The sequence below is a fragment of the Sceloporus occidentalis genome, unplaced genomic scaffold, assembly GCF_023333645.1.
Source record: "Sceloporus occidentalis isolate IW3139 unplaced genomic scaffold, rSceOcc1.0.p SCAF_6, whole genome shotgun sequence".
Lineage (NCBI taxonomy): Eukaryota > Metazoa > Chordata > Lepidosauria > Squamata > Phrynosomatidae > Sceloporus > Sceloporus occidentalis.
The window spans coordinates 60723009-60749601 of NW_028316986.1; the positions used below are offsets into that span (position 1 = coordinate 60723009).

The following is a 26593-nucleotide window of genomic DNA, read 5'->3' on the forward strand; positions in this document are numbered from 1 at the left end:
AACATTCTTGTGCCTTCAGGCTTATAGAAACTATCACTGGATTTCTAGGCAAGAAAAGTCATGGGCTCACAGCCTTAGTTTGAAAAAAATCACATAAATTTTATAAACAGAATATTTACCTGAGTTGAATCCGAGTCCAAAAAGCTAAAAAAGAAAGAAAAAAAGGAGGGGGGATATTTATTTTAGTAAGTACAAAAGTAGGTGAAAAGTGATATTTCTAAAATACAGGTTTGCAGTTCTTTACCCTGCCGCTGCCTCCTCCTTTCTCCTCCCTCCTCCTCTTTGCCTCATCACCTCTGCTGCTTCCTACCCCTACCTTCACTTTCTCTTCGTCCTGCTGCCTTCTCCTCCTCCCCCCTCTTCTTCCTCCTCTTCCTTCTTAAGATGCTGGGATCTGTGGATGGCAAGTCCGTGGATACAGAAGGCCTGCTGTAATTTCTAACATTTTTGGCATATTTTCTATGGGGTCTTCTAAGCAGATTACAATATTGTCCACAAAAGCATGAATTTTATATTTCAATCCTTTAATTTATATTCTTTTTAGCTGATGTTCATATCTTACCCTATTGCTTAAAATTTCTAAGCATAGGATGAAAAATAAAGAAGAAAATGGGAAGCCCTGTCTTGTCCCTTTGGAAATTTCACAGAATTTTGATTTATTTCTGTTAATTATTATTTGTGCACTCTGCTCTTCATATATTGTCTTTATCCAGCCAATGAATTTCTCACCAGAATCCATATTTTCCATAATTCTAATCATAAACTGCCAGTTTAAGTTAACAAAAGCCTTCTCTGCATCAAGGAACATCATTGCCATTTTCTTTCCTGGATTTTTCTCATAATATTCAATTATATCAATCACTATTCTCATGTTCTGCTTTAAATGTTTTGAGGTAAAAAAAAAAATACATTGATCTTCATGGACGTGGTCTTCTAGTATTTTTTCCCCAATTTTTCAGCCAGAATATTATAGTTTTTCGGATATCTCAAATCTTTTCCTTCTTTCTGTATTAAGACAATGTTTTCTTTTTTCTATGACTCTGGTTTTCCCTCTTTTAAGATGTAATTAAATGTCTGATGTAATGGATTTATTCATTCTTCTTCACTTGTTTTAAAATAAAATGCCGAGAAGCTATCTGATCCTGGAGATTTTCCACTTTTCATTTGTTTACTAGCTTCTATAACTTCCATTACTGTAATATTCTGATTTAAAATTGTCTTTTGTTCTTCTAGTATTTTAGTTATTTTCTGCTTTTGTATATACAGCATATGCTGAAAGTCGTGCTGGGAGAAGGGGCGGCGCGTCCCATAAGGAATAATGGGGTGCGCGCCCATGGTGTATGCGCACCATTTAAATGGGGCTCGATCATAGGCAGAATTCCCTTTATGCAGGGGCTGTGTGTGTCCCGGAATGGATTCCCCCGCGTAAAGGAAGGGAAGATTGTAGTTATTTATTTTTGTCTGATGTAATTCCCCATTCTGATGTTCCTTGAAAAGGCTAGTGTAGTACTTTTCAAAGATATTATATTTTCTTCTATTCTTTATATGTTCTATTCCCTTCTTTAATTTCTAGATTAATTTCTTTAATTTCTTTTTTGTTTCAACTTCTTGTTTGTATGCTAGAGGTTTTGCTGTCTCATTTCCAAATTTGAACTGTCTTTGTTTTGTATATTTCATCTTCTCGTCTATTTCTTCTGCCATTATCGACAATAATTGTTTCTGAAGTACTTTTTCTTTGTGCCTCCGTTGATTCTTAGGGTTCTTTAGCAGTTCCTGTTTTTTCTCAGGTATCTTGTCTGATATTTTATGTATTTTTTGGTTTCCCTTCTTCCATTCATGATTTTTGTTTATAAAGAAGCCACGCATCACAGCTTTATTTGTGTACCATACAATATTTGTTTTCGTTCCTTTGTTCATATTTTCTTGGAAAAAATATTTAAAATGTTCTTTTGCTTGGTTTAAAACTGTTTCCTCCTTCAATAAATATTCATTAAGTCTCCATGAAAATTCTTTTACAGGTTGCTTCAGTTCCACTGTAATAGCGTTGTGGTCAGAAATTTTCTAAGTATCTCCAATTTTTAAATTATTTTAAACAGTTCTTTTGATAAAAGAAACATATCTATTCTTGAGGCAGATCTATGTGGTTTGGAGAAAAAAGTATACTTTCTGTAATTACCAAATTTCTTGTCTCCATGGATCCAGTAAGTACAGCGCGCCCGTGTCATACGCGGGCGCGCCTTACGCGGCTTGAGCATATGAGCTCAAGCCACGGGGCGCGCACGGGGCAGAAGGGGCGGCACGTCCCATTCAATTGAATGGGCGCACGCGCCCATTGCACCCCGCCGTGCACAAGCCCCATTGTTTACAAAGAATTCGCCTTACGCGGAGGGATCCGGAACGTACAAGCTTTTCATCAAATTAAAAAATGATTGTGGATGTTTTACTTGGTTTTCTTTTCTTCTTTTACCAGATTGTCTGTCTAACAAGGGGTTCATTCCAATCTTCCACTAATATAAAACATGCATATTCCAACTCCAATACATTTTTGGTAAGGTTATTATAAAATTTAGCTTTCTTTTCCCGAGGACCATATAAACCTAAAATCAAAGTTCTTTTGTTTCCACCTCCACTGCTATAAATCTCTCTTCTTTATCATTCAATACTTCTTTGGCTGGTATCTGATTTGAAACATATATTCCATGTTTTAAAATTACTTGGAGATATGAAGTTCTGACCCAATTTTGGACTTTCAAGATATTTTACATCTTGCTGTCTTATATGTCCCATACAGATTATATCTACCCATTCTTTTTCTAAAACAGTGTGCCCACGCCATGCGTGGACGCATTTTACGTGGCTTTCGGCTTACGCCGAAGCTGCTTGGGGAGGCAAACAATGGTGCACACGCCTATGCATACGTACATGCACGCCGCTCTGCCACATGCATGAACCCCATTATTTCCTAAGGGGCTTGAGCATAGGCAGATTTTCCCTTACGCGGGAGATCCGGAACAGATCCTCCATGTGAGGAGAGGGCCCACTGTATGTGATAGACTTTTTTTATAGGGGAAGTTCATCTCTTTGATGTTTCACGATACCAACTTCATGTTTCTTAAATTCCTTCTTAGCTGTGCTTGATGTTGTCTTGTCCTAATCCTATCATGAGCCTTTGCTAACTTACTTGATCAATTTTCTTTACACTTTGCAGACATGAATACCATTCTGACTGTGAATACCATTGTTACAACAAGAGTCAGATAGATGTAACCTGGGGGCTGTCTTGTTATACATACATTTTAGTTTGTGCTACTTGGAAAATGCTGACATACTCTTTGGACGGTTCAGGTTCACCTTAAACTAGCACCCAATGCTGGTTTAGCATATTAAAAAGTAACATTTATGTTGTATTTCAAAGGCTTGCTTATTTTCTATAGGTTTTCCTGCTAGCTCAACACAACCTCTACTCTAGTGGGACCACTAAGATTGACTATGATTAATTTTAAGAACAAAAGGCACCAAATTAGATATTTTACCTGCTTGTATCTTGGTAAATGTACCACATGAAACAATTCACATCTGCAATTATAGATAAGAAGCGTGCTTCATCATCAGGTGACTAGAGAAGAGAAAACATGCTAAATTATTTCATTTTATCTTCCTAATATCACAATATAGTTTGTATTAATATATTTACTCTTCTCTTTTGTAGCTATCACAATTTCCAGAGAAGCTTAAAATAATTTTAAAATATTCTTAAAAAGTATAACAAACCCATTACAAAACCTTAAAAACAGAAACCATCTGAAAACCTAAAGAACAGGGAATTGGGGTAATAAAGCTACTCAATTTGATGACCCAAATGGCTACTGGAAAAAGGAACACATTGACCAGATAGTGATAGATCAAGGAAGAGGAAGCCAACTGGACAGCAACAGAAGATAATTCTTTGATGTTGGCCTTTTCAGTATGCACAAAAGTACTCAGATGAAAATAAGGGTCAGACTGCTCCCTCAAGGAGTCAATCTGCCCTCTTTCCTGATCAAAGAATACAGCCATCATTCTTTATATCAGAGGGTAAACCTACCTAACAGAACCTCAGGCAATTATATTCTAAATCATGACTGCCAACATGATATTTCAGTTGGCTTTACCACACTGCTGAGATCTCCTTAGCTTCCTCGTAAACCCTCTGGATGTGGACAAGAAAAAGTAGTGCTTGAAGGCAAATGTCACCTCTCAATTCCATACTGCATCCCTCACACTGCTTAATGCAGCCATCTTACTTAAGTTATAGGAGGATTAGAAAAATAGACAGTTAAACACTTTTAACAGAAGGCTCAAAGCAGATTTTACTTAGGATTTTATCACATCAGCAAAAAAGATGGGAGCATAGTGGAATGCTCCCATCAATATTGCATAATAATGCTATGATAGCAAAAAGTCATGAAAATCTTTGTGAGAGGATAATACCAGAGTTAGCCAAATTTTTGGAAATTATGGAAGATTTTGTTGATTCTCAGATAGATAAGCTCTTCAGAGTCAACTCTGTTGTTGCTAGGGAGAAAAAACTACCTAGGGACATTGTAATATCTTTTACAGGATCAAGAATTAAGGACAGAATAATACAACAAAACTTTAAAGAACATTTGAGAATCGAAATATTTAAGGACACCCCCCCCCCCCCCCGATCTTGGAAAAAAGAGAAGATCATAAGTTCTTAACGCAGGAATTGAAAAAGCATAATATTCAATATCGGTGGGCAAAAACAAACAAAAATGAATCAACATAAACTTGATCGACAAGGCAAGAAAATCTTATAGGCTCTTTACAGACCGCCGAAATATGGCGGTCTGCTGGCGCTGCTCTTTGCTGCGTGAGGGAGCCGCTGCTTGCAAACCGCGCGACTCCCTCGCGCAGGAAAAAAGGAGCTCCAAAATGGAGCTCCTTCTCGCGGTGCGGCTATGACGCCACGAAGCGCCGCTGGCGCACTCGCGGTGTCATAGCTGCCGTGACACATGCGGAAGCACAACGTCCGCTACGTAAAAATGGTGGCGGCCATCTGGAACGGCCGCTGTCATTTTTTACATGCTCCGTGCGTGCTTTAATGGCAGTGTGTAACCCGCCATAAGCAACTAAATACAAAAAAGAAAGAGCTAATAAAAAAGATCCAGTAGAATATTATGATGTCAGTGTGTGTGTGTGTGTGTGTGTGTGTGTGTGTGCATTAAAAACTGTCTTTAATTTTCATGGATGTGGAGAAAGCTTTTGACAGTGTGTCTTGGGAATTTAAGTTAGAGGTGTTGGAAAGAACTGAATTGGGAGATAGATTTGTTGAGAATATAAGACAAATTTATAATCAACTAAGTGCACATTTTGTGATAAATGGGGATAATTATCAGAATTTCAAATAAGCAAACAACTAAGCAAGGATGCCCACTGTCTCCTTTGTTAGTCATTTTAGTTTTAGAAATCTTTATGAATTCAGTAAGATCCAACACAAAAATTAAATGTACTAAAATCATAGGTGATAAGCATAAAATTAAAGCTTATGCTGATGATATGGTAATCATTTTAGATAACCCAGAAGAAAGTATAGAGCAAACTATGTATGAAATCAATTCGTTTGGCAAATATTCAGGATTTAAATTAAATAAATATACAACCTGGCTATTAACTAAGAATTTGAAAAAAAATTGATGAAAAATCAGGGTGTAAAGTGAAAAATAAAATAAAATACCTAGGCCTATGGCTAACCAATAAAAATATAGACTTATTTGGAAACAGTTACTCCAATACATGGAAGGAGATACAGAAATATTTAATTCACTGGAATAGACTCAACCTATCTTTACTGGGGAGGATAACTATGATCAAAATGAACGTGCTACCTAAGTTAATTTTTTTTGTTCATTAATCTACCAATTATCATCAGAGATAGTTTTACAGGGTGGAATAAAGAAATTAAAAAGTTCATCTGGAAAGGGAAAAAAGCCAGGATAATAATAATAATAATAATAATAATAATAGGATTTATTTATATGCCGCCCAATCACTGGGAATCCAGGCGGCTTACAACAGAGGGGATAATAGACGGTTCCCTGCCCTCAGGCTTACAATCTAAAAAGACATGACACAAAAGGAGAAGGGAATGGTGAGGGGGGGAGGGGATTAGGTCCAGCATTCTTCTCTCCCTCTGAGGACTGGACCAAGGCAGATGGACTGGAGGGAGGGCTCTTCTTCTTCAGGCTAGTCCTGGTGGAGCTGGGCCTGCCTGGTCAACTCCCTCACAGGCCGGAAGATGTCAGTTATGGAGGGAGGAGGGCCCTTCAGATAGCTAGCGTGTGCCAGGTCTCTTCTAATTGTTTTTTAGGGTAAGGGCAGAAAGACAGTAAAACAATCTATTGGGACCAGTGGAAAGTAGAGTAGACTTTGGGAATAAATGTTGAGTCTAGACGTAACACCACCGAGTCATCTCTGAAAGAACAGAGTTCCGATCTGACTGACAAAGCTGCTAGCTCAGAGACTCTTCTGGCAGAGGTAATGGTTTTAAGAAATAACACTTTCCAAGTAAGGAATTTGATATCCATTTGGTGTAGTGGTTCAAATGGAACTGTAGTTAGAGCTGCCAACACTAAATGTAGGTCCTAAGTTGGATAACGGTGGACTATGGGTGAATTTCTTGACATAAGGATGTGAAGAAATCCGACTTGTCAGGTTGACAGGTAGAGATGAAATAATTGCTGATATTTGTCTTTTTAGAGTGTTCGGCTTGAGTCCCTTGTCAAGTCCTTGTTGAAGGTAGAGGAGAAGGTCACCTACTGAAAATGAGGATGTGAATATATTATTTGATTTACACCAAGAAGTGAAGTTACGGTAAGTATATTCATATATTCGCCTAGTAGAGGATGTTTTAGACTGGATAATGATATCAACAACCTGAGGGTTTAGGCCATCTCTTAACAGGATGAGGCGTTCAGTCTCCATGCATGAAGATTGAGCCATTGTGGATCTGGATGAAATATCTGACCCTGGGATAACAGGTCTGGATGAAGAGGGAGTCTGAACTTGTCCTGTGACAGGAATAAGATTTCTGGAAACCAGGCCCTTCTTGGCCAATGTGGAGGAACCAGTATCAGGGTTGATCTTTCACTTCTTAGCTTTAGCAGGCACTTGGATATCATCAGGATCGAGGGAAAGGCGTAGAACAGACCCGGAGGCCACAGAGCATGTAGGGTGTCTGTGTCCTCTGAGCCCTGAGACAGAAATCAGGAGAAGAATTTTGGCAGCTGGTTGTGTATTGGGGATGTGAACAGATCTAAAATGGGAGTCCCCAGAGTCTGGGATATCATTTGAAATACCTCTGGATGGAGATGCCATTCTGCTTGGTCTATGTCTGTCCTGCTTAACCAGTCTGCTTTGGTGTTTAGAGTTCCTTTTATGTGTTCGGCCCTTAGAGACAGGAGGTTGGTTTCCAACCAGCTTATTAGATTTTTGGTCTCCTGCATCAGTGTTCGCGATCTGGTTCCACCCTCTCTGTTGACATGTGCTTTTGCTGTGATGTTGTCCATCATGATCAAAACATGGGTGTGGCTTACGAGATGGGCAAAGGCCTGAAGGGCCAGGCAGATCGCCCTGAGCTCCAGCCAATTGATGCTGTGGGCTCTTTTGAGATCTGACCACCTGCCCTGAGCCACGTGTGTGTCGAGGGTGGCACCCCATCCGTGGAGACTTGCATCTGTGGTTATTTGTCTCTGTTGAAGAAACATATCGGGCATCCCAGTTGTATTCGATCTGACATCCACCACTGTAGTGACCTTTTTACACTTTGGGGCACATGGACCCTTTTGTGTCTTTTTTGGGTAATCATCTATTGAAGGGGAAGAAGCAGCCACTGCAGTTCCCGTGAGTGAAATCGAACCCAGGGAACACAGGGCATGGCTGATATCTTGAGTCCCTGAAGTTTTGCGAGGAGAAGTAGATCTATCAAGGGTAAGGGTAGAATGGAGGTTATCAAGTCTTGAATGGTCTTTATCTTTTCGGGCAGTAACGATACAGTTTCCTTCAAGGTGTCTATCAAAGATCCTAGGTGTAGAATCAACTGAGAAGGAATAAGGTGGCTCTTCCCATGATTTACCAGAAAACCATGGAGAGACAATGAATGTAACACTGCTGTGACAGCGCTGGAGGCCTGTTGATAGGTTGGGGCGGCAATCAGTAAATCATCTAAATATGGGAAGATGTGTAAGCCCTGTACTGTATTCTCCAGTATGCGACTAAGGCTATCATTACTTTGTGGAAACTTTCAGAGCTGATGACAGGCCAAACGGGAGTGCCTTGTATTGGAAGTGAAGTTTGTTGTAACAAAAGCGGAGATATCTGCGGTGAGATGGGTGTATCTGAATGTGTAAATAAGCCTCCGTTAAATCTAGAGACGCCATGTAGACTCGTGGTTTTAATGACTCTAATATTGTCTTTAGAGTCTCCATTCTGAAATGACATTTTCAGACACTCTTGTTGACCCTCTTTAAGTCCAGGACTGCCCTCCATGATTTGTTTTTCTTGGGTACTATAAACAGGATGGAGTAGCACCCCTTGTATCGCTCTGGAGGTGGGACTGTTTCGATTGCCCCTATCTTGAGTAGATGATCGATGGCCTCCAACATGAGGCAGATTTGTGTGGACGCTTCGACCTTGTTGAGACTGTGAAGTGGTTGCGGGGAGGATGAATTAAGTCTGTCAAATAGCCCTGTGAAATAGTCGACAAGACCCATCTATCTGAGGTGGTTGTTTGCCAGATATGATGGAAATGTTGTAGCCTGTCTCCCACCAGATTGGGCGGGTAGTCAGGATCGTTGATTGGTTCCTTATTTTCCAGGGTTGGAGGATCCAGGGTTGTTGGAGGCGGTTTTTCTGAAGTCTCTAGACTGTGACTGATGTTTAGGGGAAAATCTTAGATCGGACCATTGTTGTTGTTTTCCATATCTGTTGTCTCTTTGTTTGAAAGAGTTGTTGTTGTTACGAAAGGAATGACCAGATGATTGACCCTGGTGGGAGGACTTTTTGTTGTCGCATCTATATGAGGATGGAAGCGTCTTCTTTTTGTCTTTAGTCTCGATGAGTATAAAGTCTAGTATATCACCGAAGAGTTTGGATCCCCCAAAGTGAGCCATTGTGAGGTTCTGTTTGGATCTGCCTTCTCTTTGGGCTCTAGCACAAAATTGGATGATGTGAAGTGAAGTGTCTGAAGTGAATGCCAGAACCCTCACTAGCTTATTTATACCCTGACAGAGCTTGGTGTCACCTTTGGGCACTAGCTGGATAAGGTCTTTGGCCCAGCCATAAGCAGCCCTCGATAGGATAGAGACCGAAGATGAAGCGCTGATGGCTTTAGAAGAAGCTTCTTTTTACAGCTGATTCTGCTCAAAATTTTGTCTTCTGGGATTTTTAGAGTGTCATCGCTGTCTTTGGCGTAAATGGCTGAGGACATGAGAGCTGAGACGGGGGCATCAACCAAGGGGACTTGAAATTTTGACATCACTGAGGTTGATAAGGTGTAAAATTGTTTAACTGCTGAAGGGTTTGGTCTAACAACTGCGGGTTTGGACCACTCTTCTCTTACCACTCTCATAAAGTCAGCAGGAAATGGGACCTCTGTGCAAGGAGGACATGGACATGGGAAGGAGTCACCCTTTCCCTGAGGCAAATCAGTGTCTAGAACCTGAGTTGGTTTGGGTGGGTCAGACAATTCCAGAGCCTTAATGGCTTTTTAAGGAGAATGGAAAAATCATCAGCAGTAAATAGTCTCGCAGAAGAAGGAGGAAGGGGGGTATCCATCTCCTCTTCTTCAGAAAGATCATTTTCACCCTCCTCAGAGACTGACTGTGACTGGGAGCTATCCATAAATTCATCTGAGAAAGTAGCAGTTTAGCTTTCTTGTAGTTTGACTGATGGCCACAAGATGTCGCCCTTCTCTTATGAGAAGCCTTAGAATGAGTGAATTTGGCAGGCTTTTCCCCACCGCTTTTAATGGCTCTGTGGTGTTTGTGGAGCCTAGGTTTGAATTTGCCCCTCTCATTGGCTAGTATGGCCTCTGATGAAGATCTGGCTGGTACTGAAGAAGAGGGAGAGTGAGCCCAGTGGGAGGAATCCCCGCGCCCCCTGACAGAGTCCCTGGGAGGATTTTGGGAAGGAGATAGGGCCGCTGGTACCACGCTGGACATGGCCTGGGATTGGAGTGAGGGGGATGTGCCAGCCTGGGCCGCTATGGCAGACGCCTGTGCAGCAATTAGGGAGGCCAGAAGGGAGGAAATCTCGGGGGGAAGAGGCAGAGTGGGGCTACTTACATGCCTGATGGGCTCCACTGGCTGCACCACCCCTTCCCGATCATGGGAAGGGTGCAAGCGGTGTGGCGCATCTGGGCTCGGAGACAAGGGTTCTCCCTCCTCCGGCTGCGCTGCTCTGGGGGTCCTCGCTTGCGGCACTGCGCATTCTAGCCGCAGGACACCCTCAAACTGCGAGGATTCCCCAGACATGCAGGGGCTCTCCTATGTGTCCTCCATGTTGTAGCTCCTGACTCCCTATCTAGTCCTGCACTCGGAAGGAAGGGAGAGAAGGAGAAGGGAAAGAAGTTGTTTTTTTAAAGATGGAGAAGGGGAGAGAAAGAGGAAGAATGATCTATCTGGAGTAAGGAAGGAACAAGATTGGAAAGTCAGGGGCGTTCCCCCCCCTTGACGTCACCTGCAACTTCCTTGTCCCTTCGTATTGGAGTGAGAGGAGGGAACTAACCCAATTGAGGATTCCCTCCCTCCATCACTGGAAAATAAGAAGGTTTAAAATAGCAACAATATGATTTGTAGATACTGTAATTGTTGTAACTTATAAAGAGGAAGATTCAACTATTGGAGGGATAGGAATAACAAACAAAAAGAATCTCATCAGAAGACTTTGGGAAGAAGGTTATTTGAATGGAAAATAAGGCAATATTTATTTCAACAGTGATAAGAAAATGAAGAAACTCAAGTTTATGTTTTCGTTTAAGCTATACTGCTTTCATATTGTGCTCAAAATACCTGAAAGACCGTATATTAATGTAATGGAATGAATAGATGACTTATGTTGTGTTTGTGGTTGTAAACTAGACTGTATATAGACTAAATAATTTTTAAAAAAAAAATAACGTTAAGATTATCCCACAATGTCACGGGACAATCGCGACTTCGTGTGATAATCATAGTGTTATTGTGTTATATTGAGGGAGTATCTTGCTATGCTCCCCATCTTTTTTGCTCATGTAATAAAGTTCTTAGAGAATCTGAGAAACTGAATTAGCTTCAGCACCAACTATTCCAGCAAAATAATACAGCCTCTATAATAAAAAATTAATTAAAACTACTAGAAGAATTTGGGATGCCATGTAGAATACTCAACAGTGCTCGGGTGCTACAATAAACTACAATTCCCAGGATTCCCTAGCTGTAAGCCAGGGCAATTAAAGCGGTGTCAAACTGGATTATTTGTGCAGTGTGTTTTGGACCTTAGAATGCTTTCCTCAAACTAGTGGCTTGTCAAGGACACTAGCTTCATTGCAACTTCATTAGGGAGGTTACTACCATTATGTGTGACTCTGTTTAGCGCTCAGGCATTGTAGGGACCATCTCCCAATCATGCTCACTCCAATCCTTCAAGAAACCTTCAAAGAAAGCACTGGGCTTTCTTTGTTCTATGAAGACAAGAATTTTTCAGAAATGTAAAAACTAAATATAATCTAGCAAGATAGCACTAGAGAAGAGCTGAAGCATGGTTCAGAGAAATACCTGTCTTCTGGAATTAGGTGGGGTCAGCACCAGGAGTGTGTGCTTCCCCACAAAAGGACACCCTGGTCTGAAATGCACGGGACAAATAAGGCGGCTTATATGATGCATACCCCCAAAACAGCCGGAAGCCACTCTGAGGCTGTGCTAATGAGGGAAAAGCTGGCCCAAAAACAAAGAGATTAATCTGCTCCTGCTGGCAGCCCACTTTGGAAGCGGGCTGTGCAGTCACTGCAGTCTCGGCACAATCAGGCCCAGAGCACCCAGAAGCCACTCCTTCTGAGCCGTCTGCTTTGGCTCTCAGTCTAGTTAATATTCACCCGTGGCATCTATGGTCTGCAAAGTGACAAGAAATTAAGGCAAAAGAGACAGTGGGCGATCCTAATTCATTAAGAATAACTGAAAGACTAGAGGCTTCCTCTTCATCCTGCAATCAGAATAATTTTGGTCATCTTTAGGGCTTTCAAACTGATTACAAAAGTACCAAAATATATCAGAAGAGCAAGCAAAATTCATTACTTGTAGATTTTAAAAAACATGCCAGCTAACGATGATACTGTTTTTATTCTTACCATGTGCCCCCTGCCCTTTCAATTTTCAACTAAAGGTTTAATAAAAATATGATAACTAGTGTGATGCTTCTTTTTTTGGTAGCAGTTGAATAAGTAAGATTGAAAACACTGAATTCTGAAATTTAGGAGAAACTTTCATAACATACTTTCTGTCTTTGTTACATATTTGGCTTATTATGATATACTACTTCATATTTTGTGTTTTTTAACCTGTTAGAAATTTAATATTTATAAAGAAAACTTAGCTTTTGGATCACAAACAGGTATTTTTGTTAATATTTTGATACTGAAATAAATTTTGACAGCTTACCGGAACTGTAACAACTGGTCTTATCTGATGAGTTCCAGGAACTGGACAAACCAGTAGTGTCTCTGGGTTACTATAACAAAAGAGTTACTTTAGGTACATAGGAATAACTAATTATATAAAACCTATTACCTACAGTTTTAACCTTGGCCTGAATTCCTCTACAGTGTTGTTGTCCTAATTCAATTTACTTTTTCCTACACTTTTAAATAAAATTATTTGGGTTTTTTCAAACTTACAACATTTCACATACATTAGGCACTTTAGCAAGTTTTTAGGCATTAGTAATAAATTAAGTCCAAAATCATAAATAAGTTTGTTTGGTGGTAAACCTTGAGGTCAACAGGACTCATTCTTAAATAACAATGCACACAGCTCTGTTGCAAATTGAACATTAATTTGATGTTCTCCTATCTATACTATTTTTGAGAAGTTTTCCACTGAATATTCAATATGGAGGCAACACCCATATTTTAACAGAAGAATATTTAAAACATGAATGTCAGATCATACCAAATACCTATCTCAGTGATGGTGAACCTTTTAGGGACCAAGTGCCCAAACTCAAAGGCATTCTGGCACCAGGTGCATTCGGTGCTGAGGAGGAACCTCTGGGGGGGGGGGATTCCACCTTTTGGGACTTCCAGAGGTGCGACTTCCCTGGAGACAGTTAAAAGCCCGTGAGGGCGGGGGAGGGAAGCCTGCCTGAATATTTTACAGTGCGCCTGCTCCATACGTGGGTGTATCATACGCGGCTTCCGCTTTATGCGGAAGCTGCGCTGTAATTAAATGAATAGGGTGTGTGCCCTTGGTGCACGCGCCCTGCACCGCCCAATAGAATGGGGCTTGTGCTTACACAGAATTTGCCTTACATGGGGGGGGTGTTCGGAATGGATCCCCCGCGTAAGGAGAGGCTCCACTGTATTTTCTTATATCCCAATATAGGGATTCAAGGCGGCAAATAAGTATAAAGCAATACAATTTAAAAATAATACAAAATATTAAAATATATAAAAATAAAATGTAAAGGCTAAAGGCCCAGGAGGGTGGGGGAAGAGGAAGAAAAGGTGTCCGCCTATTCCTCCTCTTCCCCTGCCCTCACATCTCTCCGCGTGCCCTCCAAAATAGGTTCACCACCATGGCATTTTGTTTCAAAGTTATCAAGTCTCAAAACATGGCATGAGTATGATAGCATCTCTTGCATATGTACTTAAGTAACTGGTTTGTTGCTGTGTGTCTTCAAATTGTTTCCAATGTATGGTGACACTATAACACCATGTTGCTTCTCTAAGTAACTAGTATCCAAAATCATATAGCTTCTAATCCTAGAAACAGCATATAGTCATCAAGATGATGATGTTTATTTATATCCCACCTTCCTCCCAATAATGGAACTCAAGGCAGTTAAAAACACAATTTAGTCCTGATGTAGATTATATGCTATTTTAGGATAAGAAGCTATATGACTTTGAATACTGTTTCTATTCCTATCCTTATTCGCCTTTTTTCTAAGCTAACAAACCCCAATCATTATTACTCTCTCTGACGGGGTAGCTTCTCCAGCTACCCTGTTATCTTGACTGCTCTTTTCTATACATTTACCAGCTCTAAAATATATTTCCTGAAATGCAGCCAGTGACCATAACCGCATAAAATATTCCACGTGTGGCTGCACCACAGATTAGTATGAATAGATTATGATATTGGTAATTTAATTTTAGATTTCTTTCCTATTAATCCTCAAGATGGAATTTGCCTTTTTAACAACAGCCACACTCTGAGGACTCCTCCAAACTGTCCAATGTTTTCAGTGGATGTCAGCAAATCCTGAAATGCTATTTCAGAATTTCACATCTTGTAACAGTTATTTCTAAGCCTCCCTCCCCTCAATGTATATACAAGATATGCAGGTCTAGATGCAGCATTATGCTGGTGCTGGAACACTCCCCCTCTGCAGCCTTTGTCATTGCCTCAAACTGGATTCATAGGGTTTCTTATCCCCCAGAGCTGGTTTTTGGGGTGCACAGGAGGCTGCAGTGGGGAAACGTTTTAGAAGGAAACAGCAGCTGTCATAGTGTGGTGTCTGTAAATATTATATGATGGGGGGGGGGGGAAGACATGAAAAGAAGCAGAAGACAGTCTCTGTTCCAGGCAGAAATAACTATCATGCTTCTGTAGCCATCCACTATTAGCTGGCTTCTTCCTGCACCAATCAAGTAAATGGTATCTAATTATCATGTTTTTTTTTAAAGTGCTTAACATTGATGTTTCTTTTTTCACCCTAGCTCTTTTATGTATTTACTTTTACCTAATATGCAATCCTTACCTTTTATCAACAAGAGAACATAATGGAGGAGCATCCCATTCCACAAATGTGGTTCCTTCAAATTGTAAATATATCTAGACAAAAAAGAAGAAGAAAAATGTAGAATATAAAGTAATTGTCATATTTATACAAATACATACTTTATATAAAAACGGTAAATTACAATTCTAACCAAGTAAACTCACATTTATCTATTCACAAGTACATCCCATTAAGTTTAATGTGATTTACTCAGATATAAACGTACATAGAATAAATAAGTGCAAACCTTTTGCATATTAACTTAAAAGTGTTGCAGTTAACCAATTCATTGCTCACTAGACTGGAGTTTAAAGTTAAGGAAAAATACATTGTGCCACTGGTAGGAAAATGAAGGACAGATTGCATACCCATAACTGTAGTTCTTCAAGTGGTCATCTTTGCACTCACACAAATGGGGTTATCCTGTGCCTGTGCAGAGCACCATTCAGAACTCCTAGAATCTAGCAGGAGCATTTTGGTGATAGTCCAGCCTACCTCCAGCAACCGTATATAAGGGCTTCCTGCCAAAACAGCCATTTCCATGATGCAGCCATCCATAGGGACTAGCAGGACACAACAAGGGGAGCACAGGCAGAGTTGTGTGAGTGCACAGATGGCCACTCAAAGTACTACAGTTACAGGTATGCAACCTGACTTTCTTCATGGTCTCTGTGCCTTTCACAAGTAGGAGACTAACAAGCTACACACAAGAAGGAGATGGGAGTGTTGTTGTAAACAAGTAAAAACTTTACTGAATATTAAGTGAAATGCAAAAAGATTATACCTGAAACACTGGCATCATGCCTCCCACCCATACTAGGCAATGGTATCAAAATGGTTTCAAGGAAATAAAAGTTTCCTGAAACATGAAAATACAGTACAAAATTCAAAGTGCAAAAGAATATTCAAGGCAAACTGGATTACAGTACAGCTATCCCAAAGGCAGTATCACTTCTAGACCTCAAATGTGAAGCACTGCAATGAGACAGGAAGTCTTTTCTTTGAGGAAGAATAGCATACAAAAAGTCATTGTGATGCCCCAAAAGGCTGCAGTCCTGTTAACCTAGAAGGCCAGAGCCCTCTGTAAGTGACAAAGCAATGAAGATCTGTTCAACATTATGATGCTGCAATGGAGGGAAGTCCCTTATACAGGGTTGCTGGAAGTGGGTGGGACTAATGTCAAAAACAGTTTTCTAGGTTCTAGAAGTTTCTTAAAGGTGCTCTGTGCAGGTGCAGGACAACCCATTTGTGTGAGCACAGAAATCATGAAGAAGAACCACAGGATACAGGTTATTTCATCACTCCTTCCTATTGAAGGCCATGACCCAGGAAGATGAAGAACAATACAACCAGTGAACAACCAGTTGTGCAGATGTCACAGGACAAGATTCTGCTATAGAATTCTGGGAACTGCAGTTTTGTGAGACATTTAGCCTTCTCTGTCAGAGAGATCTAGTACCACACCAAATACAGTAACGGGCAGGGGGAGATATGGCATGGCCTTACTATTCTGGTAAAAGGGAGACCCACAAGGTGCTGGTTACTCCTGAGCGGTTCCCCATTTCAAATAATCTGGATAGCTTTGGCAACAGGCCCTCTGGGCTGAAAATGCTGCTGTTCAACTCCAGATTGGTGAATGGTAAAGCATCACTGATCCAGGACTTGATCTTGGATGAGCATGCCAACCTGGCTTGTTTTACAGAGACCTGGCTGGATGGAACTGAAGGTGGGTAGGTTAATCTCTCCCAGCTTTGTCCATCTGGGTTCTCTGTACAACAGCACGTGAGGTCCAAGGGCGGGAAGGCGGAGTTGAGGTGGTCTATTGGGATTCCCTTACCCTGTCTACTGGGTATGAGATAGTAGCAACGAAGAAAGTGCCACCATTGCTTTTGCACACTGTCATGCAGGGGAGCTGTTCTGAGTTGTAGAGGCCTTTTACACTCTGGTTCACAAGAAGAAAATATAGACCCCCTTGACAGCTTTCTGTGAAGAATTTGCAAGACACTTTGTAGACAAAATTGCTCAGAACCGCTGTGACTTGTAGTTGACATAGGTCTAGTGGATTTAATCTTGGCACATGCTTGTTCTGTATTATTGGATACATTTCAATTTGTTCTGCCTGAGGGTGTGGACAGGATCCTTGGAGCAAGGACGTAGCCAGGATTTTGGGAAGGGGGGGGGGTCAAGACTAAGTGCCACCATTTTGAGAGGCTAAGAGCCCCCCCCCCCCCCAAGACACAAAAAGAGGGTCGAGCGTTTACCCTCGACACCTTGATGGCACCACTTTAACTTCTGTTATGGCTTCGTGCAATGGAATCTTGGGAACTGTAGTTGAGTCATCTGTCAGGTGCCACAACAAACTACAAATCCCAGCATTTCACAACATGGAGCCAAGGGCAGTTAAAGTGGCATCAAACTGGATTATTTTTTCAGTGCAGATGCAAACTGAGTCCTTCCTCTGAAGGTGTTTACATCAGATAAATTCAGCTCGATAAAGCAAAGTGCAGCTGCTCGAGCAATGAGCGGCAGCCACTCTGTTCATGCTCAGAGACACTCTGCTCATGCTTTGAGACACTGTATTCCAACATCTGAGCTGAGCTACGAACCCAGGCTGCATCCACACATTTCATTCCCACTTCCAAGAGGGATTTTTAATTTTGAGACACACACACACACACACACACACACACCTTTTAATTCCAAGACCTACCTACCTATCTATCTATCTATCTATCTACCATAATTTTTAATTTCAAGCCATTATAGGTTCCTTTCTTTTTATATTAAACAAACCCCTTTAAGAGAATCCTATTTTGGGAGAAAGGCAGGGTATAAAATCAATCAATAAAAAATTATAGTGCAATAGTCCATAAGTGCATGGCTTACATTATGAGACTTTATACCTTTATACATTTAAAAACTATTAAAATCACAGTAGGCTCAGAGTGCTACAGAATCATGGAATCATAGAGTTAGAAGAGACCCCTAGAAGGGCCATCCAGTCCAACCCCATTCTGCCATGCAGGAACTCCCAGTCAAAGCATCCTCAACAAATTATGTAATGGAGGTGTCCATCTACATTGTAGAAAGATATACTATAGATTAATGCTATGGAAAATCACCACCTTGAGTCTGTATATTGGGAGAAAGGCGGGATATAAGAAAATAACAACAACAACAATATCTGGGTATTGTAGTTTTGTGAGACATTTAGCCTTCTTTGTCAGAGAGCTCTGGTGGCACAACATACTACAAATCGCAGGATTTTCCATAGCATTAAAGCAGTGTCGAACTGGATTATTTCTGCAGTGTGCAGCCTTATTAAACTGCAGTTCCCATCAGTCTGTGGTGCTGCTGGATGATGGGGCCTGCAGTCTAGCATTGCCTGGAGCAGGGCCATAGGACTCCACAGCCACGATTCATCATCTTAGATTGATTCCATATATTAATTAATTAATCATAAAAACATAGAGTTAGAAGAGATCCCACAAAGGGCCATCCAGTCCAACTCCATTCTGCCATGCAGGAACTCTCCATCAAAGCATCCCCATTGACATGCTGAAAAAGGGCCAGCTAACTGTATTTTATTCTATTTGTCTTTTAAAAAAGAGAAAAAACAAGGCTGGAAGGAAGCCTCTTGCCTTTTTGCATCACAGACCCACCTCTTTTTTGTTGTTGCAAAAATCCAGAAATGACTGTTTTTGAAAACATGAGTCCATTCTCAGGAGAAATGTCCAGAGTAGAGTCTGAGTCTCCTTTCTCTGGACTTCCAAAACCCCAAACTGACCCTGAGAGCATCTGGTCTGACCCCCAACTCAAGGAAACTTGGAAATCCTGAAGGTTTAGATCAATTACTGAATTATTGAATTATACAAGGCATAGTGGTCTCAGGGTTTTGCTGAAGCTCAGTATGCAGAAGCACAACATTATTTTAAAAATATTGTGCATTAAATTACCTTCAGTCTATGTCTATGAGATGCATATGAAACATACATGGATCCCATCTCCCAGTATATCCCATTAGACATACTGTATACTGTATAAATATACCAAAATCTGAAAAACTCCAAAATCCAAAATACATCTAATCCTCAGCATTTTGGGTAAGGGATATTATTATTATTATTATACTATATTGTACATGGATATAACAGCTAAAAGTTAGAAGTCACCTTTTCTTTCTTTTATATTTCCTTTTAGAAGCTTCCTTCCTTCCTTTTTTCTTTCTTTCTTTCTCCCCTTCCTCTTCCTCCCTTTCTTTTCCTTCTTTTCTTCAGTTCTCCCTCCCTCTTATTCTTCCTTTCTTTTTTCCCTTCCTTCCCTTCTTCTTCCTTCTCCACAAGGGAGGAAGGGGGAGGAGGAGGAGTGGAAGCCGGACTCGGAAGGAAACGAAAGCGAAAGGAGTCACAGGGACTCCTTCTCTCTCTCTCTCTGAGCTTGCAACTGGCATTCAAGCTCCTTCCTCCTCCCTCCCCCCTCCATTAAAGCCACGGAGCAGAGGGAAAAGGGGAACTTTTGTTTTGTCTTTCCTCTGTTCCCTCGCCGTGGTTTTAATGGAGGGGAGGGGGGAGGAAGGAGCTTGAACAACCCCAGTGCCTGATGGGGGGGTTCCGACCCCCCAACCCCCCCGGCTACGTCCTTGCTTGGAGAAGTGTGGGCCACCACGTGCATTTTGGATCCTTGCCCTTCCTGGCTTCTGAATGCAGCCAGAGGAGGACTGGCTGAGTGGGTAAGGAGAGTGGTAAATCCCTCACTGCAGCAAGGTAGCTTTACTTCCTGCCTAAAGGAGGCTGTGGTGAGGCCATCATTGAAAAAGGCCTACCTGGAGGACTTCCGGTGATGGTAATGGCAGTGTGATGAGGACTTTAGCCATCTCCGCAAAGTCTTCACCAACGCCCAGCAAAGAGCAGGGGAAAACTGAATCAAACCTGCTCGAAATTTCGGCTTTGGTAGAAGCAGTTTAAAAGGCCCCACGAAGATTGGTTACCCATTTCCAGTGCTCCGTAGCAAAGAAGAATGAAAAGTGAAAGTGAGGAGGAATTGAGAGCCCAACCATCTCCTTCGGCCAGAGTCCCATTATTACTCATATTTGATATCAATCTAATATTAAAAGGGACACTAAGGTGAGAGACTGGTGAGTTACCTGTAAAGGCAACCACAAGGTGGAAATCTGGGCATAATCTGGTTGGTTCCAGCAAAAGAGGATGCAAGGCATCCACCATAAAGAGATTACCCAAGACATCAACATAATCCCTATTTTCTGTGGAGGGTGATGATGGGGGTGGGTGGGGGTAGTACAGGGTTCTGACGTACTTGTGCACGATGGTATACCTTTGCATGTTTTCACACATTTGGAGAAATTCTGCATGGTTTCAGTGCATAAATACAGTGGTACCCCGGGATACGAATGCGCCACCTTACGAAATTTCCGGGTTACGAAAAAAATCCATTTAAAAACATTTTTCCGGGTTACGAAGGTTATTTCGGGTTACGAAAAAAAATTTGGTGCTTTTCGGCGCGATTTCACACGGAATCGCGGCTTTCGCTATTAGCGCCTAAGGGCATTTCGGCTAGCGAAAGTTTCCGGGTTACGAAAGCGGCGGCGGAACGAATTAATTTCGTAACCCGGGGTACCACTGTACCTTGAAAATCAAAACAGATTTTCTTTTTTTAAAAAACAAGAGTCAGGGGCTACAGCTCACACTTGGCCCAGTGCTGATATATCACATCAAGCTACTGCAGAAAGTTCAGATTATTAGATCTTCACCAGTGAAAATAGTGGAAACTATATGTTTTTGATATTTTGACTTTTGACTGGTAACACTTACTACAGTTCTTGTAGAAAATATAAAATAGTCTCCAGTGCTCGTTTCATATCTGGAAGTAAAATAACAAAAAACATATATGAAATACAGTGGTCCCTTGGCTTACGCGGGGGATCCGTTCCAGACCCCCCCCCCCAACATAAACTGAATAATGTGTAAACTGAAGTCCCATTTGATTCCATTCATTCTCCCATCACGCAGCTTCTGCATAAGCAGGAAGCCACATATGGTGCGCCCGCCTATAACGCGGGCGCACTGTATATGTGTATACCTTCAGCCATCCCTCAAGCAGGCAGTAGATTTCCAGACAGTAATCTCGCTTTAGATTTCTTTAATGCGCTCTACATGGGGCTACCTTTATACCAAGTTCAGAAGCTTCAATTGGTGCAAAATGTGGCAGCCAGATTGGTCACTGGAACATCTAGGTCCGACCATATAACACCAGCATTAAAATCTCTTCATTAGCTGCCGATTAGCTTCCGGGCACAGTATAAAGTGTTGGTTATTACCTTTAAAGCCCTACATGGCTTGGGCCCGAGTTACTTGAGGGAACACCTCTTCCTACACAATCCGCCCCGCACTCTCAGAATATCTGGGAAGAATTTATTAGAGCATGTAAAGACCAGGTTAACAACAACTTCTCATAGAGCATTCACTGCCGTAGCCCCTAAATTGTGGAATGGCTTGCTGGAGGAGATCCATCTCATCACCACCTGAGATGCCTTTAAGAAGGCACTTAAGACAGATCTCTTCCGGCAGGCGTATCCATCCAGTATGTTATAAGAGAGTTAGAAATACCCCACCCCCATTCATAATGGTATGTATTTTAGATAATGATTTGTGTATTGTATTGATAGTGGCGTGACTGTTTTACTGAGTGTATTTTATATGATACTGTAGCTTTTATTGTTGTAATGTTGTTTTTATTGCTGTAATTCTGCCACAATCCATGGGGAGAGGCAGGAAATATACTGTAAATAAAAATTATTATTATTATTAAAACAATAGGATAAAATAGGAGAGGTAAATTAGCCCAGGTTATAGATAGAAATGTTAAAATTCCAAAAATTTCTAGGACTCCAAATAGGCTCTATTCCCTTGTTAAGGTTCGCTTTGAGTCTTCTGCCATGTCACTCTAGTCTCTGTCTCACTCACTTTATCACCATCAACTCCCTAGAGAACCAGGGGGCTGGTTTGGCTCCACTCCATAAGAGGGGACACTCAGGAGAGATTGTGTCCACCACACTGGCTATTTCCCTGTTCTAAAGGTCAGCCAGAGCTTTAACAGAATCGCCTGCCAAGGTGACAGGAAACTCCCCAAGAGCCCTCAGGAATCCATCTGGATCCGTCAGCCTCCTGGGGTGGACAATCCTAATTGGTTCCCCACCTCTGAAGAGGTCCTGAGTCCCAGTGAGTCTAAACCTGACCAGAAAATGATCTTTCCATGACAATGTAACTGTGGAGAGTTCTGCTACACCAAGATCATCATCACCAACCCAGCACAGAAAAAAAAAGGTCCAGAGAGTGTCCAACAGCGTAAGTAGGGCCAGATACCACTTGGGACAGCCTCATGTTTGTCATGGAGGCCATGAAATCCTGAGTCATTCCTGAAAGGGCAGTCTCAGTTTGGATGTTGAAGCCCCCCAGGACTACTAGATGAGGAGACTCCAACACCAACCCTGAGACCACCCCAGGTAGAAGGGAGACTGTTAAGCAGCAGAGTGGGCAACACACCAACAGAATCCCTATTCTGTCCTGGCTACCCACCTTTAAATAAACACACTCAAAACCAGTAAACTGCATGAGGGGGCATCTGGTCAGGGGGATGGAATCATGATACACCAGTGCGACTCTACCTCCCTACCCCCAGGTATTGCCTGCTGCTGCACAGAAAATCCGGTTGGGCAAAACTGAGAGGTTAACACACACACACACACACCCAGCATCATCCAATCAGATCTCTGTAATACAGGCCAGGTCAGCATGTTCATCCAAGATCAAGTCCTGTCTGGCAGTTGTTTTACTATTCACTGATACAGCATCTAGCAACAACATTTTCAACCCGGGGGGGGGGGGGGGGGGCGCTGCCACCAAGGCTGTCCATACTAATTTGGTGGGGAGACAGTTTGGGGACCACAAGCACCTTCTTGTGTTCCTCTCTTCCATTATATTTTAATTGTCTCCTCCCTCTGCATCTCTATCTGCCCTGAATGAATATTATAATAATTATTATTATTTTAAAAAAATCAATCTGTGGACACACAATCCACGGATACAGAGGGCCAACTGTAGTATTTCCATTAGTCACAGAGCACCCCGATTCTTAGTATGAACTTTCTTTTTATTTCTCAGATACTATGGAAGATGTCTTTTCTATTTTTTTTTGTCATCTTCTATTTATTTGCATTGATTATTATATTAATTCTCTTTGTTTTTATGCACAAGTTACTGAACAGTTGCATTCAGGTTTTTGGCCCTGTTTTTGTCACCTTTTATTTCTGCTTCTCTCCTGCTCTTAACTATTTGACCTGATTTATTTGTCAACCAGTGAGGATTTTCTTTCTTTTTGACTTTGTTTTCTTCTCTATTGCTTTGGTTGCCTGAAGAATGTGTTTGTAATCAGCAAACTACTGGCCTCACAAAAGTTGCTTTCCTACTTTGTTTCTTGATCTTAGGCCGAATTCTCCAATGATGTTTGCTTCTGTTTTGATTCCCATTTTTGCATTCCAATCACTTATGATTATCAGCATGTCCTGTTTGGGTGTATAATCGGTTTCCTCCTGGACTACAGCAGATAATCTTTTAATTTTTCCCTCTTCTTGAATGATGGCTGCATTGATGGGCTTTCCCTAAAGTCTTGATATTATTTGGTCAGACTTTCCATTTTATCCACTGACTGCTTTTGCTGCATCTGTCCTTAGTATTAATGCTACTCCGTTTTTTCTTAAATCTTCATTTCCTGTTATTATAGGAATGGACATATCTTATTCCTGTCACTTTGGCTCACTCACCCCAAGTATTGCAACATTTATACACCCCATTTTTTTTTGTCTTACAACGTCTATCTTCTCCTGATTCTACTTCTCACATTCCATGTGTGTTGTGTAATATTTAATTTATATTCTGCTTTTCTCCTAGATGGGACCCAAAGATAGACTTGCTTACTGGTGACAGCAAACACCAAATTTCTGGCCCATGTCTTCGAGTGATTTCATGTAGATGTTGAACAGCATGTCTTCTAACCTGGGAGTCTCATCTTCCAGCACCAGCAGCTTCCTTTTGGAATGTTTCATAGGGTTTTCATGGTAAATGATGTTCAGAAGTGGTTTACTGGTGGCTAGCTCTGTGCAATACAAACTCCTTCAGAGTTAGCTCAAATACCCCTGCCATTGTCTCAGTGTCAAACCACCCCCACTTCCCAGTAACTGTTTGGCACATTTAGTCTAGCTCAACAAAAGTCTGATGTGAGAGATCCTATCAGAAACTGCATGGCCAAGCAGACGGGACAGTAGGAGAGGCCAGAGACTGATCCTGAGGGTGGCTGCTGCTGCAGTCCTGAATGGGCTGAGAAAAGGAGTGGTAAGAAACTGCTCCTTTTGTGGCCAGTTTTGGGCTGTGTCTGGAGGCCCCAGCATGGCCTCCAAGCAATCATGTGCATGCCCAACCCACGGATTAGTCCGATGGCGGCCCTTTTGGGCCGTCTGTTTGAGACTGTGTTAGCCCCCATCGCAACCTTTTGCCTCATGGGAACATACAATACCATCACTAGGGAAAGGTAAGGCCATGGCGGGAGGGGGTTCGAACAGAACAGAACTTTACAAATGCTTATATAATAGGTAGTTGGAGCCCATAAGAAAAAAAAACATGTCAGATATTTAGAGACAAAGAGAATGTATAAATGTTTATCTTTTGTTCCATGTGCCAAGAGTCCACTTTGGGAGAATGGCAGCAAATTACAAGGGCAAATTGTAGTGTTTTTAGATTGTATATCGTTTATACTGTTTTTTAGGTTAGGGATTGGGATTGAGAATTTTACTTGTTTTGTTTGTTTATTGCTATATAATCTGCTTTGTTAATTTTATTGCTGCTGTGCATTGCTATGTATTTTTTTGCTATTTATTGATATTGTGAATTGTTTCATTATGTATGTATTGTTTCATTACTTTATTGTTATTGTTTATTTGCTTTGTACCTTCTTTACTGTTGTAACCTGCCCCGATTCCTTGTGATTGGGCGGGCTATAAATAAATAATTATTATCATTATTATTAAATAAATAAATGAGAAGGAAGATCTGGAGTTTTGGTATTTAAGGAAAATATAAACGTAATGGCATAACAATGCAAACAACAGAGACTACGAAGAAGAACCACTAGAGAATAACTGAAGCAAAGAGTAGAAATAAATGCTCAGTGTTGGAGACATATGAACAGTAGAGTCTCTCGGTAGTTTGCATTGGGACCAATGCATTTTAACTTACCACGAGTAAAGATGAGCAGGGCCTGAAACAGATGGGCTGAAAAATGCAGGCTGTGGCCATGCTTCTGCAGTTCATGCCAGGGCTTCAGCAAGAGCATGTGCCTGGCTCTGATCTGGAATTCCCCAGGATTAAAATGGTGCGCAGGAAGCGCATGCCCATTCTAATCAATGGGCTTTGAATATACACAAATGTCTATTTTCACAGGTGGGTCCAGAACGAACCATAACAAAAACGGAGGGATGACTGTACATTTGTCACTCCATATTTGCTAGGGTTAATGGCACAAGACCCCTGTGAATATCAAAAAACCACAAATACAAAAACCTCTCTAGGAATCTCTAGGTCCTCCGTTGCAACTCTGTGGTCAACGTCCGACAGACAGCACTGGAGGAGCTACAGCTGCCTAGTAGAGTAATCTCTCTAGGAATCTCTAGGTCTTTCAGTGCAACGTTTTAGTTAAAGTTGACCATAGAGTTGCACTGGAAGACCCAGATATTCCTAGAGAGAACATATTAATCAAAACCGTGGATAACCAAACCCACAAATATGTTGGGATGAGTGTGTATACACAGATATAAATTCACTTAATAAGCTTATTTGCAGCTGTATTATATCTACTCGTTTTAGTATGTACTCAACCATATGTTTTATATGTATGTGTGTGTTGTGATATGGTACGTTTCTCGAATGTCCGACTTTTGGCACCACTTTAACTCTTTGTTTGGTTCTTGGCTATGGAATTCTGGGAGTTGGAGTTTGTTGTGGGCCCAGAGCGGAGCCCCACAACAAACTCCATCTCCCAGAATTCCATAGCGAAGAGTCAGACAGAGTTAAAGCGGTGCCAAACCGGGTTATTTCTCCATTGTGGATGCAGCCCAACACTCCAAATCACTGATGCATGCTATCTCCTCTCGGTGCCCGCAACAAAGCCTTCACCCCCGTACCTCCACACCGCCCCGCATGTGTTGACCAACCACCAGAGACAAAGGGGCGCAAGCGGGGACGAAAAGCCCGCCATCGCCGCCGTCCAATCATAAGCGCTCCCCAACCGTCGCTCATTATTAGTTAACCGCCGCCGCCTGGCGCTCTAGCCCCGCCCCCTCCTTCCTTCTCGCGCGCCGCCATTGGTTAGCGCTGTCTCCTCGCGCCACTGAGGCGACGACGAGGCCAAAGCCACACAACTGCCTTTCTCGGCATGCCCCGCGAGGAAACCTTATAGGCCTTGTAGCCACAGTCAGACTCTTTCTTTCTCT

General features: G+C 41.6%; 1 protein-coding gene across 5 annotated transcripts in view; it reads right to left on the reverse strand.

The window, feature by feature from the left end:
• The window catches only part of CATSPERE (catsper channel auxiliary subunit epsilon), a 116514-nt gene extending 90130 nt beyond the window's left edge, over positions 1-26384 (reverse strand). For 3 of the 5 annotated variants that reach the window (XM_089529805.1, XM_089529804.1, XM_089529808.1), the window contains exons 1-6: positions 26285-26384; positions 20865-20913; positions 15016-15089; positions 12693-12762; positions 3534-3616; positions 120-144 (exon numbers count right to left, since the gene is read on the reverse strand). In XM_089529805.1, the coding sequence (XP_089385931.1) occupies positions 120-144; positions 3534-3616; positions 12693-12762; positions 15016-15089; positions 20865-20913; positions 26285-26358 (375 nt within the window). In that variant the 5' untranslated portion in view covers positions 26359-26384. Of the gene's footprint in view, positions 1-119; positions 145-3533; positions 3617-12692; positions 12780-15015; positions 15090-20864; positions 20914-26284 lie in introns of those variants that run through there. The other 2 variants (XM_089529806.1, XM_089529807.1) reach the window with 2 other exon arrangements.
• Between the last annotated feature and the right edge of the window lie 209 nt (positions 26385-26593).